Raw genomic sequence first — 15,075 nt, 5'->3', positions numbered from 1 at the left:
TCGTCGTCTTGCGATAAATGCACGAGCCTTTCGGCGAAAAAATGTAATAAACTCACGAAAAGTTGGGTAAACTGCGAAGGAGTGGTAAGTGCGAGTGTGATAACCTTTTTTACTCCGGTGAGGACACACGAATGATGAAAATTTTCATTCCAGGCCACAATCAACAACTGTGACGACTGCAAATTAGCTAATGGAGTATGCAAGTACAATACCATTTGTAAAGTGTAACACGTGACACGATTTCTAGCGAATCTTTTGGAGTACTTTGCGAAAAATAAAATGCTTGTATGGAGATCGTCTTGTACTAGCAAAATTACTGCGAAATGGTATTTGATGTCCGTTTTTAATATCATTTTCTTATTGCTGAACTTTTTTCATTTTTTTTTATATTTCTACATACTTCTTGACTGATTCTTTTTGACAATCATAAATCTACACGGCGCGATGTGTGGGTTTATTTCTAGAGCACTGTCGTGGTGTAATTTAATGTGTACTTCTTGTGAGTTGAATAAAAAATGAGCAGTGTATGTATTGTTGGATTGGTTTTAGGGTTCCGAATCGCATTAATTGTGAAAAAGTATACGAAAAGGGCTACATCGGCCTTTTTGTGGTCAGAAAAATAACTCCAGCTCTGGTAGTCTCGTTTGATACATTGGTGTAACAGTTTCTCAAAGCGAGGTATTTGGAAAAGGAATATTTCTCTTCCAGTCTTCAACTAATTACTGTGAGAAACGCGTACACGGTAAAGTGTGAAATAGGCCTAATGAAATGTCTGATAAATGATCTTTTCGTATTGTTTACAATGGGGCCTACGAATGAAGGTTGAAACCTTCTACTTATTTTATAATGAATTTTCGCGTACCTTTCTCATAACAACGACTTCTCGGGCACACTAAAAAAGCTCGTCTAACCAACCTTATTCCTTCTTGAAGGACTGCATGTAACTGCTTCTCGTTGCAATGCTGTTAAGGAAATTAAACGTGGAAACCCTATTTTGATTACTTTTTATTGTTTGCACAACTGGCTAGATGGCAAACTAACAACAAAATTTACCAACAAAACGGCAAATCAAACCTTTTCTACTCGTGAATCAATTTTCAAAAATGTGTAGCAAATGTAGGTGATGCCGAATGCCGGAAGTGGAAATGCAATGAGGATGCAGTATAAAAGCAGAAACGAGTGCGATGCGGCTTGTATCATTTAATTTGAAACCATTGCTCGGTAAAACGCCACGTGTTCCAAAATGAAACTGTTGGGCATCGTTCTAGCTGTGCTGCTCTGTTCGTTCGCCATGGCGGATGCGTTGTTTTTCGTTTATGTGAGTTAAGCCTTAAGGTTGCTGATATTGAAAGCCGGTAAAATTGTCTACTTCCGTTCACGTTTCACAGGCGCCAACTTGCTCCAGATGCATGAGCGTGAGAGCGAAGAAATGCAACTATGCGTACATGTCCAGCAAGGGCGTATACTGCGAGGGACAGGTGAGTTAGTAGGCGCTCTGTGTGGCGATGAAATGAAAGCATAAACGTATATTTCCAGACCGTTATTAAAGACTGCTCGCAATGCGCATCCTGTAAATCCCGCTACGTTACGGAGTGTTATTTGTGATTGTGCTGTGCATCACCATTCACCGTTCCAAATCAGCTCCTGGCTGGGCGCCAACGGACTCTTTGAGAGTCTGAAAAAAATCTGGATTAAAAATAAAACAACAGAGCCAAAAAACAGCTAGTTTTTGAAGTTTCAATTGCCTACATTTGAACGAACATTCATTTCCATTTTCAAGGCTCGGCTCGAGAAAAACATTCGGAACGGAATAACTGAAACCATTGCACTAGGAATACTGTAGGCAAATGAAAGAAAAAAAAACTCCACTGTTGCAGCAGATTTGCTAAAAAATATCACAACTCGCCTTTATGTTTTAGTTTTTCTCAGATTATCAATAGCCTTTACAGAAGTGATAAGAGCTCTACAGAAAGTGTTGATTTGTACTTGATTCAAATGTATACCTTAAAATTTTCATTATGCAACTTTTGAGATCAGTTCTGCAATGTTGGCATTTTAGAAAAAAAAAACTGAAATCAAACTGTTTTCCTTTCGATGAAATTATTTTTTTTCTTTGAGTTCCAAAAACGTTACGCTTTGCACAAGACAAGGTATCAACCAGATAACTCGTGGAAATGTTAGTAGGACCAAGAGAGACGGAAGCTTAAACCAACTGAATCAACACCGATAACGAAGGGGCCAAAATCTTCTATTTAGGTTGGTTTGGTCAAAAACGGAGATTCAGTAGTGAAAAAAGACTCCTTCCGAATCGGCCGTGCCATGAAATCCCGTGTGCTTTGTGCCCTGCTGGCGTTGGTGTTGGCGAGCTGTTTCGTCATGCACACGGACGCGGATGCATCTATACCCATTTTCGTAAGTATTCCCTGCGGAAAATGTGAATTTCTGTGAGTGGAAAAACGAAAATTATCTCCATCTCTCGCTCGTGGTTTGAGTAGGTTCGCTCCTGTTCAATGTGCCGCAGGTATGGTTCGCTCTCATCGTGCACGTCCGTTTCTCGTACCTACGTCCAGTGCAATGGCTTGGTGAGTTAAATGTGTTCTTTTGTTTATTTATATTTGTTCACTCACTTATGCTACGGTTTGGTCCCCAACAGTTCTTGGAAAACCAGTACCAGTGCAAAAAGCGAGCAGGATTGTTTCTGACCAGCCCCAAGGAGGGATGCTACATGATGTAACGGAGCCTCGGATTAGCGTGTATTGTAATAAACGGTTTCAAAAAGTGTATAATGGCTTCAAACCGCTCCAAAACAGCTCGCAATTCCCTCAGATGTATCCGAACAAGTCAACCAACTGCACAAACACGAACTACGCTGTGTTGGCGAGGGCTGGAAGATCTCTCCGTTGCGCGGCCAATTGTTTCGTGTTTGTGTTACAGCAAAATGGGCCCCCTCTTTAGGTGGGTGGCGCGAAACAACCCCACCTTGTCGGGTTGACGGTGGGGATATTAATTGCGCCGTTCAATTAAGTCAACCACCTACGATATAAAGAACGATAAGTTTCTCTCGGAACCCTCTCCGTGAGTCTCCGTTTCGTGCCACCGCGAGATAGCGTGACTGCACGCGTGAACCATTTAATGGTGAATATCCGTTCCGTGCCGGTTGCCCGTTACCGCAAATGGGACGGGAAAACTCGTCCACTCGGCTGTTTATTTATCGTGCCCACCTCTCGACCTCGGCAGGCTCGGGTTATGCACCGCGGAGAAAGGGAGCGATGTCACCGACCGAACGGATGGGTCCCAGATGGGTCCCGGATGGTCGCTGTTGATACGAAAATAATTGCAAACCCTTCGACCTTCGCCGGGGCGGTTAGGAAGGATGCTGTTGTAAGGGGTGGTTTTCACCCTTGCGGGCCAGCGGTGAACAGAAAAAGACGTACAAGCGCTGGGTGAATTTATTTTCCAACAACTAACTGTCGCTCGCACGGGAAAAGAAAATCCATTCTCCGCATTCGCAACACCGACAGTGACGTCCCTTAACGAGCTGTCCTTGCGCGCGCGCTGGAAAATCGCCTCGAAATCGATCCTTTCGCTCGAAGAAACACGACGCTTGTCACACGCGTCGGTGACAGGAAACGCGAAACCACAACCCAGTGGGCCCAGTGGGTGGTCGTCGCGTTGCCGTTTGCAGTAAATTAATATCACTGTTTGGGAAAACTTTCACACCCGCTTATCGTGGGTGTGCGCGAGTTTCGGTGGCCCTGGTAGAGGTGTTGAAAGTGTCACCGTTCTCCTCGTAAACAAGTTTGCTCTACAATCGGGGGTAAATTAAACATCGAAACACGGTGGTCGAGTGGGGTTTGCAAGTGGCAAAAAGTGTCCGTACGAGCTGATAAGATGATGACACCCTGCTCAGTTGGCCTTGAAGGTGACGCGAAGTAGGCCATGACATTGTAAAGATGTTCCGCTTGCTTTTAGCCTGGCGGCAAAGTGCGGTTAATTCAGCTGGTGTGGGCTAAGAGGAAGTAAATAAAAATCCCCGCCAGCCACTGGCAGGCGTGATAAAGAACTTCCGTAGGGCTCGGGCATCCCCTTCCTGGACTCGGATGACGCACGCGCCCCAGGCGTAGGCATATAAAACGCTGCCCACGCGGTACCGAGCTCCATCATTACCGGTTTTGCGATCGATTTAGCGCAAGATGAAGCAAGCGTGCATTCTACTGGTCGTGTTGCTCTGCTCGGCCACCATTGCCGATGCCTTGGTTTTCACTTACGTGAGTGCAAGAGTTCTGCCGTTCGTTGTCGTATCTTTACACTAACCTATGTCCTTGCTGCTTTTTTTTGTGCACCCTTCCACTTACAGGCGTCGACTTGCGCGCGGTGTAGAAGTATTGGCGCACGATCCTGTGGCTATGGTAGCATGCGAAAGGGAGTCTCTTGCGATGGGCAGGTAAACCGTTAGGCGGTCGAAAGCTTCTGGCGTTGTGGTGTATTGAACGAGGGTGCTTTTTCTTTTGCGTACTTTCAGATCAGCATCAGAAGCTGCGCGGACTGCAGCCGAAGGTTTGGCCGGTGCGTGTCCTCGTACATTACGGAGTGTTTCTTGTGATGAACCTTGAGATGGCTTCGGCTGTCAGAAAGAGTTGGTGAAGGAATGAATACACTTTTGCTGATAGAATTTGCTTGAGTGGCCTTTTAAAAGGAAGGAAGAGTCGAGCTAGACGGCGTAACTAAATAAAGTTTTTACAAAAATAGCTTCATTATTGTGAAGATACGAGCTACTAGCTGCAGGAGCAAACAATGTTTCACCAAATCAAGCGACAATTGAGACTCGCATTAGATGTAAAATGTTGTGAACAATTAATTGTCATCAAGATTGGATTTCTCCTGAGCCACAGTGTAGCATATAAAGTCTAAATAAATCGTCTGATTCGGTTTCGTATCGTGATTGAAACCCTCCGAGCTGAACTTTTGATACACCGTATACCCCGTTGAGTCTTACACCGATGTTAGATCTGCCAGAAATCGTGTTCGCACCACCTCTCGGTTTCAGAATCAACCCATGCTGGTATTTATCACTTCCTAATCGCGAGCAATTAATCATCGGCACAAAATTTTGATCATTATATCCAACGTGACCGTACGCATGGCCCCAAATTGCCTCAGTTAATGGCCCCGGTCAGGAGCCACAGCTAGTTCGATTTCCAAAAGCTCTGGCTCTCATTTATCACCGCCCGATGAAAGCATTTCGAGCCGAAGCCGAGGGTTGATTCACTTAATCTGCTCGCTTTAAAGCTAATTGAGGGCTAATCGCTCTCATGGTTGCTCGTAGATGGGAATCGTGCTCGGGGATGGGAAAAAAGGGTGGGCAACATTAAACAGCAAACCGAAAAATAAAAACAACCATAAATGCACTTGAACACCAGAAGGGCACGCGCGCGCACGCGAAACACTCGCAAACGAAAGCACTCTGCCGCTGAAAGGTCATCATCTTTTGCGGAATGAAATGTTCATTAACGCGGAAAATCTGCCACCCCATCCCCATCGGCCCACCGGGTGGGTGGCAAGATTAGAAGGACCACTTGCCATGGGGCTCTTCGCGCATTGTTGACGTCGTCTTTCCGCACGGTGTGGGTGGGGAAGTGAAAGAAAACGAAGAAAGCGGCAAGGGGAAGCACCAAAAAGAACAGTGAGAGCTTTGAATGGCTGCGGAAAATGGGTGGAAAACTCGAGGCGCGTACGATACCCGACCCCGGGGGTTGTGAAAAATTGAAAGCAAAAAAGCACCCTCCGCTGGTCGGAATAAGTAGAATAAGAAACCCACCAACGGCGGGATTCGGCGAGCGGATGGTTGCTGCATAACGGGAAAACAAGAAGGCAAACAAAACGAAGAAAAACCCATGGCGTTGAGAGCGAGAAAAAAGAAAGAAAAACGCACGAGAACATTGCATAATTGCCACTCCGGGATCCGTGGGCCGTGTTTTGTCATTGAGCCATTTGAGGGAAACCACCGTCCAAGGAGGGCCCCAAGGGTCACGAGCAGGACATGAGGGAGGCATGGAAGCCACCGGACAGGATCTGTTCGCTTCCGATTTCGAGGGCACTTGCGTTGCGCCTTCTCCACCCGCAGAAAGAACTGCCCCCGGGAAGGAGCAGTGAAGCGGAAGGAAAAGCAATAACCGTCTCGGACCGTGGATTGTGCGAATCTGTATGTGTGTGTGTGTGTGGGGGGGGGGGGTATGTGTGCGCGCGTGAAGAATATTATGCTGTACGTGAGAGCAACACAAACAAACGCGCTCGGGTAAAGGCGCGCGAAGTGACCGAGTTCATATTCGGAAGCAAGAAAGTTTTCCCCCTCCTTGAGAAGAGCGATAAAGAGAGAGATGAGAGAGAGAGAGAGAGAGAGAGCAACAAAAAAAAAAGAGCAATAAGGAAAACCCGAGGCCGGGTGTCCTTGAAACGATCCTGGATGGAACGTAGGTTAGAAGATGGGCACCGGCTGCGGCACGTCGTACGGTTGATCGTGGGCTTCCTGGGCCCGTCTGTGTCCATCAACAACGGCTCGTCCTGCCACCCTGTGCCAAGGATACGGATCCTTTCTTTAGCGCCCTGCTCGACCACTTGCTCGATAGGCCATTACCGAACCGCTCGTCAGGGATCGAGCCATCAAGTACACTAGATCCGGTTGGGGTGGGAGTAAGGGGAGGGTGGGTGGGTGTAGAAGGTGGCCATAAAATCGGACATCCGAACGTGACGCGTCAGCAATAACGAGGAACGGGGCCCTCTGTCGAGGAACGGTGGAAGCTGTTCGGAAAACGCAATCCAACGGGCCTCCGATTATGGTTCACCGGACCCTGACACAAATTCCCTGGGCGATCCGTGGGGAAAAGGGGACGGGGTGTTTGGGGCACGATCGGAAGGTGTTTAATGGCGGTGTTCGTGTGTGTGTGTGTGTGAAGGAGGGAGTATTACTGCCATCGAGAATCCAGACCCGTTCGAGAAAGACATTCCCTCTAATCACGCTCGGTAATCTCGGGGAAATTCTCGGATTTCCAATCCTTCACACACGCACTCTCACACACCCACACACGCACGGGTAACGTTTTAATGGGAGCTTGACCATTGATGCCGGTGCCTCGACAGGACACGTAATCCAGCGGAAAATGGAAAACGCAAAGCCTGCTTGGTTGGGGGAAAAAATATAATAAAAAAAATTGGTCCGCAATTCGACCACGCTGCGGTTTCCAAGGCTGCCCGGGATTGGGTAATATTTTAATGACACATCGCAACCGCGAGGGATGAGATTTTCCCTCCCACGCGACCGGATGCTATCCAATCCACCACCCAGGTGTCCCAGGGGAGGGATTTGCCCACACATTCGCACACTCGATTTGCGAACCTGCCCACCTACGCCGCGTGTTCGGGATCGCCTTTCGTATGGTAGCGTTACGAAGGACGCCACACGGTGTCCTTTGGCGGGTCTCCCCCTCCTCCCTCCTCCTTCCTTCCATCCACCATTCATGGCGGGCTTTTGTGTGTGAAAAGTTTCACCACGCTTCGCGGCCTCGAGACGCCGGTCGGTGAGCATAAATCTTTTTATTCAATTTCGCCCGGATTGGAGGTATACCGATTTCATCCGTGTCCCTGTTGGTCCCGTCCTTTTCACCACCCAATCTCGAGGTTGATCTCCCAGCCCCCACCCATCGAGAATCGATTCTCGATCGTCTCCGGAAGCGCCGCACAAAAATACATACGACGATGTTTATATATTCATGCGAAGAGCGTAATATGGACCAGTGTGGGATGTTTTTTTTTATCTGTCCGTTTTTATTGCCAGCGTCGCCTCGAACGATAGAAAGAGAGCGAGAAAATAAAATGCGTGCATTTTCATTGCGTGACGGGCTTCCGGTTGAGGTGGGTGAATTTCGAAGGAAAACGGAGGGAAAAAGAAAACCCGTCCCGCGAGAAAAATGTTACTCCACGACGCTGTTGGCTGCGATGCCAGGGGATGAGATTCGCTTTTGGTAGCGGATCGAAAAGTCAAATGAAAAGCTGAAAAAAATATAACCCACTCCTCAACGAACGCCACTTCTGCGTGAATCCGCGACGTCCTTGTGCTGATTCGGTGAGTATACAGCATCTTTTTTTTGCATCCTCCGCTCGCATTTCCGGAATTCGTCTCCTTCGGCCCAGTTCCGGTAGGGTGGGCGCCCCGTGGGGCGTGATTTATGCTGAAAGGTTTCACGCCGAAACTACCGGCAGACACCTTGCACCTTTGGCGGCTCACAGCCACCCTTCCCGGGGTGGCCTTTTTCCGTGGAACGAACAGGTGCGCCCTTATGCGCGGTAGCATGCTGGGGTTATTGTGGGCCGGGATTTCCATGTCAACCCCTAGGACGGGGGTGAAGGGCAAAGAAGTTCAAGAGAAAACGAAAAAAAAATGTTGAGTGCCGAAATGCGTGGGATCGCCCAAAATGGACGTGAGGGAAAAAAACCCGAAGGACCCGCTCGAACTTGAAAGGTATTACGAGCAGCACCAGCGTAGAAGAAGAAAAAAGCGGAAAATCCTCCTTCCATCGTCCTGCGAAGCAAAAAAAAAGGGATGAATTCCATCGCCGCCTGTCGGTGGCGTAGGGAGAGCTTATTGTAAAATCAATGCAGCTTCTGCCGGTTTCGGTTGATAACATTATCGGCGATGGCGGGCAACAGCCGGCCGTGAAGCGCCCCAAAGGACATTCCATCGGCCACGGCGTGTGCTCGAAATTGAAACAGAGCGGATAACATTTGCGTGCGACGGTTGTCGGCTTGCAGAAGAAGAGCCAGTTGAGGCAGTAACGAAAGGACTGCTTGTTTTGCACCGTGTCCAAGCCAACAGGACATAAAGTCGTGTACGATCGAATCGCTATTGCGTTTGAGATTGGCAGGGCTTAAAAGGCGTGCGTTCGATCGGGCGGATGTATCTCGATGTAAGTTAATTTGGCTTTTTGGAATTGAATTTGTATCTGATTTCTTTGGGAAAAGCAACAGCCAAGGATGCCGCCATCATGACTATCCATTTGATGGCGTCAATCAAGTGTTCATTGACCACCGGACGGTGGAAAATGGCGATGATTTGATTACACCAGCGCCATCTAGTGGGCCACGCCGAGTTTCTGTACCACGTGCTCTCGAGAAAATGCAAACAGAATAACGCAGCGTTCGATGTGATTTTCAACCTATCCGAAAAACGCAGAAATGTCAATTAAAACGAGCCTCCTTGCTAGAAGCGGTTGTTTTATCTTCGCGTTCGCTTCACGAGGGCAAGCGGGCAAGAATTCGGTATTGTTGCGTCTTAAAATTCCATTGAAAATTAATCATTCAATGGTTGACATGGCGCACCATTCCCGTTGGGTGTTTGCCGGATGAATGCCTGATGAATAAATACAAAATAAGCGCGACCGGCACAAAGCATCGAAAATCGCGTTCCATTGTAGGGCGCTCCGTTGTTGGGCGTCATTTTTTTTACTCTTCCTTCTTGCTTCCATTCAATGTAGCTGTTGAAGTAAATCTTTTCGGCTCGTTTCGTCTCTAGCTTCCGTTCCTTGTTTTTTTTTTGCTTCTTTTTGTTGCCATACGGAGGCCTGCCTGTAGGCATTTTCCCACCCCACGATTCATGTAAAATTCACCGGAACAAGATACTAACATCCTTCTCTGTCTCGCTCGGGCCGACGGCTTCGTTTTGCATTTGTTCGGAAATTGTAATCCCGATAATTTTGTTTACATGGGACACCGGGCCGGATTGTGCTGGGTGGGTGCCATTTTGCGAGCGACCCAGGGCGGCCTCCCACCGCACCCGGAACAATTTGCTGTTTGATTTTTCACGCTCCGAGGCGCCGGTACGGACGCGCATCGATGAGGTGGAAAACGGACGTTGCGTGAGTGTCCCTAAAGCCCCCGAGGGACAGCATAATTGAGTGGTCCCTAGGCAGCGGAAACGGTGTTTTACTTTGGAAAGCATTAAACGAAAAGCGGTAAGTGAAAAATTCCTGTTGGGAAGGTTTTATTATAATAAAATTTCCCTACCAGTTAGATGCTCGGTTGTATTAAAACTCCATTAGAAATGCTCACAGCTCTCTTTTTAGGGTGTTGGCACTAGCCGAAAGATGCTCGATTCTATGAAAAGCTCCCGAAGACACCCCCGGAATGAATTGATTTATGTTGCACGATAGCGCTGGCAAATATAAATAAATAAAAACCGTTTGGCTATTGTCCAGCGGACAGCGCGGTGCGAGCAACAACAGCAAAAGGCACTTTCTAGGGTGTGATGGTTTATGTGCGTTTTCGTTCGACCTTTTTCTGGCTGCTACCGTGTTTGCGGAACGCATCAGGCAGGCGAATTTCGGAATAAATTATGCATTCCGCGGCCGTACACAATTTGACCGTCGAATGTTAATTCCGCATCGCGGGCAAGAGAGGAAAGCAAATCCGATTTAGACGCAACAGCGACCACAAATTAATGCTCTTGAAGAAGCGGCCGGAACGCGATAGCGGAAAAGGCAAACATCGAGAATCAGGATGAGGGAAAAAACGTTCCCTTCGTAGTTATATTTTTTTTTTGAGTTCGTGTGGGTCAGTACTTGTGTTACAAAAAACAGACTTGCTTTGCCACAAAGCGACGAAGGAAAGAAAAAATCGTTCACGTTTAAGTCGCACTCCATTTCCTGGGTACATTTCTTCCTTAAGATTGTCGACGTTAAAGACGTCGAGGATGGCGAAAACAGAAGCAGGTCGCCTCGGTAAAGGTCATTCGGCATGTTCGTTCGCACGGGTTCGTTCGTTAAATATTCATAAACTCCTGCAGGACTACTGGCCTGGTTTTCTCCTATCTCTCGATCACGCCACATTTCAGCTTCCGGATCGCGCCAAATTTGCTACGCGGTACGTGGCATTAGCTATCATTTTTACTCCATACGCCCATTAGCTTCACGCTTCTTGTCCATACCGAATCAACCAAATTCCCAACCGAAATATCCAGCATGCCGCGTAGGGTGGTTGCTGCCCCTGTTTGCCGGGTGTGGTCGTAAAAATCACACAACCCAGAAGAAATTAAACTTTGCGGGTGTGTGGGTACTGGTGAAGGATCCCTCGTCGTCCTGCCACCTCCCTCGCTAACCATTCAAAACCGACCGTAAACGTTTGCAAGAAGTGCCTCGTTCATTACTTTTTTATGAGCCACGCTTCACAACCGCTCAAACTGCGACACATTTTCCCGGCCCCGGGGACGGGAATGTGCTGTTGCCGGTGAATTCCGCGACAACCGGCAACCAACCGGCGCTCCAGGAGCTCGAAAAATGTTGAGCATAATTTATTAGAAAAGCATTTCCCGCACCATGCCCTAACTTCGTGACCTTAGCAGCGCGCAAAGCTTTGTTCGTTAATCGAAGCAAGCGGTGAGCTTGACGGTGGCTGCGTACGTCCCCAACGTCAGTGGCTGCGTGCGCGCGATTCGACGAACCGGTCCGGAAGGAAAAGAAAGTGCTTTTTGCGCTTCTTTTTGTTGCCACCCCCACCGGGTTTGGTTTCATTTGTGATGGATAGACCGACCGGCTTCAACTTTTCTTCATTTATGCCAGGTACCGTGACCCAATTAGTTCGCGGCCCATTCCGACGACATAATTGAAGGCGCAGCGGCACAGTGATGAATAATTTTGCAAACACAATCTCGCCTCCGCGCTGAAATGAACGGAAGGCCAATCGACTGCCGGCTGCGGCTACTTACACTCATGTCCACGGTAGGTCTAGTTGCTGATGGAACGCTCCGTTAGCGCACATGTCCACCGGTCGGGTTCCGTTGGCTTAGTCCCGTGCGCCGGTTCGATCGCCCGATCGTCCTGTCCCGTGCGGATCCGATTCCAGTTTTCCACCGCCAGGTTATGCGAGCCGCTGTACGGTTCGGTTCACTTTCATTCACGCAAACACACGCACACACATACACGGACACACGTACACGTAAGCTAAGCGGTTAAGCCGATGGGTTCTGAGGTTGCGGGTTGTGACTGCTGGCAGGCTGCAAGATATCTCGCGGCTGCACGGTTCGGTGGGCTCGGTTTGTGCGAAAGCGTCGTCACCGGCTCTAAGCCATGCGGGGTAGGATTATGGAGACGCCTGGTGCTGCTGGTGCCGGTGGTGTTTAGCTGAAATGAAACGACATCGAGCATGAGTTACTGCAAGTAGCGTCGCTATTTTTTGTGGGCGGATTCCGAGAAGGCAATGCTTTTTGATTGTGAGCCGTTCGGTGAAGGTTGAGTATTATTTTTCTATTTGCTCCATTACATCGATCGGGCTTTTTTCAAATGAAATCATTTACAGAAGCTTTTTCGAGGGCAAAAAGGCGTCCGGGGATTCAATTTTGATGAAAAAAGAAAGCACACTCTCCTGGAGGTGGTGGAATTGGAAATCTCGAACAGGCCCCACTGCACATTCATGCGACCTTTCGTTTTAACGCAATTATTGGGATGCGCGGGGTTTGTTTTTTTTTTTATCAAACACCAACTTTCGGCACCATGTTCCGATGAATTATGGCCATTATGGGTCACCGCGTTGCCACCTGGCAGCACGCGTGCAATAAATGAGAGGCAAAGATTAATTAGGTTAATGAAAGCACCATTTCGGTGCCTCCTATCCACGTGCTGACGTGTTTTTCGGTGTAAATTTTATTTCACTCAGCGAGGTGAATTAATGTGTTTTATTTATTTGTGTGTTGCTAAATTGCGTGGGATGCTGTTTTTTTCGTTTGGACGTAGCAAACAGAGATGGTGGTGAGTGGGAGTTTTTCTCGCAATTACGAATTGACATTTTCCTCATGCTGTTCATGAATCGATTGCTTGTTGCTATGGGCTGAGCGCTAAAAAAATGGGTAGATTTTCTGGTGTTTCATTGCACGAACAGCTATCCCAAAAAGGGACACCGAATCTCGAGTGACGCAAACTGGCTTTTCCTCGAAGTGGAAAATCGACCAGAAAGACACCTACTGGCGCACTGGACAGCAGATTGCTTGCAATGCGGCAAATCAGTGGCATTCCGTTCGGCGTTGCTAGATCGATCAATCTTTTCCCAACGATTTATGGTGACTTTATTGGGAAACCAACGCGTGATACCCGCATCCTACCGGAAGGCGCGGAAAAACCAGCAGCCAATGCCTAATCCGTGCAACCGACATCGAACTAATTCGGTGTAAATAACACGAGAGCAAGGTAAGCAAGGAAAGAAACGAGAAGTAAGCCAACGATTCTCTCCGAACCGCTCAAGCCGAAAGCCTGCCAATTAGCGGGGCCCCAAAATGTGTGGCCATAATTTTCGCATTTTCGCTCGTGGGCCGTTCGTAGGCTGTTCAGGACGTGCCACCCACCGGCGCTAATGAGACACACTCGGTTCGCTTTCATCCCGATTGACATCGAATCAAACGCCCAACTGAATCCGAATGGCACCCAATCCGGCTGATCAGTTGATTAGGCGTGGAATTTGCGATAAAGCACACACACTCGAACCCGCACACATACACACACGTGCGCGTGCCAGGGCGTGTGGGAAACGACACATGGCCGCGAAATGTATGCGCTCACTGGGGTTTGCTCTGTACGCTCTGAGCGTCCAGAAAAAGGGCTGATTGAGCCCGATGATTAGCGGATAAAAAGGATACGAGCGGGTGCCGGGATACGAGCCTGCTCTCGAGGGAATACCCGCGAGGACCACAGGCCCTGGGCACGGATGGAAAGTAGGCCACGGAGCTACGGGGGTTGATGTTCCGTCCTATACCGCCGTACCATCGCAGATTAATTTCATCGATTCGAGTTCAAGGGGCTCGAGTTTTCTCCGATTTTTCCCGCACGGCCGGATCCACGAGCACGCGGGTCGTTAGGCCTGCTTCGGACGACCACGACGATGACACTTGTTAAAGTGAAACTAAGCAAGTGTGTTTACCCAGCAGGCGTTCGGAAAGAAGGCGTCAAGCCGAAGGACCTTGCGGAAAAGGAAGCGATCGGTCGCGCCATCGAGCCGATGCTCTTGGAAGCGGACCGTTGGAGTTATGTTCGAGAGTTTTCCGGCCGCTGGGAGACGACCCAACGAGGACGGGGCCGAAGTGCCGAAAGATCGGTATCGACGTCGGCGAACGGATTGGGTTCCCTCTTTTCTTTCCTCGTTACCGTCAACGTAAATTGAGACAATAGCTCGCCTCACTCACGGCCATTTCCTCACAGCTTGGCGGCAAGTGGCATCGGTTGGACCGTTTTCCCGATAAATGACCGAGCAGGATGTTGATGGTGGGTGGTAAAGGAAAAACCCCCGACCGTGGAGTGGAAAAATGTTTCACTCAACCGTGCAATCGACGGCCTCGTAGAAGCCGGGCCGAAGGAAAGGCCGGTTTCGAGTGAAATAAAATACGGCGGAAAGCATAAGTCAACGAAAGCGTTACATAACCGACGACCCAACCCACGATTCCCACTTTGGCGTCACCCTTGTCAACGGTCTCGTTTCCGTTTCCTTCGAATCCCCAGGACCAGCGCTTTCCGCGTAGGACAAAATCGTTAAATTCTCGCACGGTAATCGAAAGCTCGGTAAGCGAACTGTGGGTGCCTAAAAGGTCTCCCATTCCGAGGACCAAACAATCCTTGCCGGTGCCTTTACTCCCGTGCTTCCCGAGGCAGGCTACATTTAGCCTTGGCCTTTTGCCAGCCGAGTGAAGATCTGCCAGGTTCGGGGTGGTTTTGTTTTGTGCTATTTTCCCACCCTCTTTTTTTTGCACCAAAAGGAGCCCATTTTCAGGTGTTCCAATCTCGGATCTGTTCCGGCACCGACGGCCACCGCCCCGATTGTTGTGTGCAGGAGCTAAGCCCTTTCGCTGTTCGATCCTTCGAATGGGCGCGCCTTTACCGGAAACACGGTGACAAATCGCAGTCAGTTTGCAAGTGGCAACCCGTGCATACGACCGTGTGCTTGTGCATGTTTAATTATGTGCCCGGTATATGCACCCATCCACCCATCCACCCACCCACCCACACACACACATCGCGCCTCGGGAGAGTGGAAAAGCGCCACTGCATG

General features: G+C 48.8%; 1 protein-coding gene across 1 annotated transcript; it reads left to right on the top strand.

Annotated features, from left to right (window-relative positions):
- Positions 1 to 4,165: 4,165 nt before the first annotated feature.
- On the top strand, positions 4,166 to 4,953 carry LOC128725263 (uncharacterized). The gene is made up of 3 exons (XM_053818993.1): positions 4,166 to 4,268; positions 4,358 to 4,444; positions 4,523 to 4,953. The coding sequence occupies exons 1-3, from the start codon at positions 4,194 to 4,196 to the stop codon at positions 4,601 to 4,603; spliced, it is 243 nt and encodes an 80-aa protein (XP_053674968.1). The 5' UTR covers positions 4,166 to 4,193; the 3' UTR covers positions 4,604 to 4,953.
- The last annotated feature ends 10,122 nt before the right edge of the window (positions 4,954 to 15,075 follow it).

Source organism: Anopheles nili, chromosome 3 (assembly GCF_943737925.1).
Source record: "Anopheles nili chromosome 3, idAnoNiliSN_F5_01, whole genome shotgun sequence".
NCBI classification, from domain to species: domain Eukaryota; kingdom Metazoa; phylum Arthropoda; class Insecta; order Diptera; family Culicidae; genus Anopheles; species Anopheles nili.
The sequence above is the reverse complement of the archived record's forward strand: the minus strand, read 5'-3'. Positions and strand labels throughout refer to the sequence as shown.

Excerpts from the sequence above, each read along its gene's own strand:
- LOC128725263 (XM_053818993.1), top strand. The coding sequence starts at position 4,194 with ATGAAGCAAGCGTGCATTCTACTGGTCGTGTTGCTCTGCTCGGCCACC. Across the intron at positions 4,269-4,357 it reads ATGCCTTGGTTTTCACTTAC|GCGTCGACTTGCGCGCGGTG; the intron begins GTGAGTGCAAGA and ends TTCCACTTACAG. Across the intron at positions 4,445-4,522 it reads GAGTCTCTTGCGATGGGCAG|ATCAGCATCAGAAGCTGCGC; the intron begins GTAAACCGTTAG and ends GCGTACTTTCAG.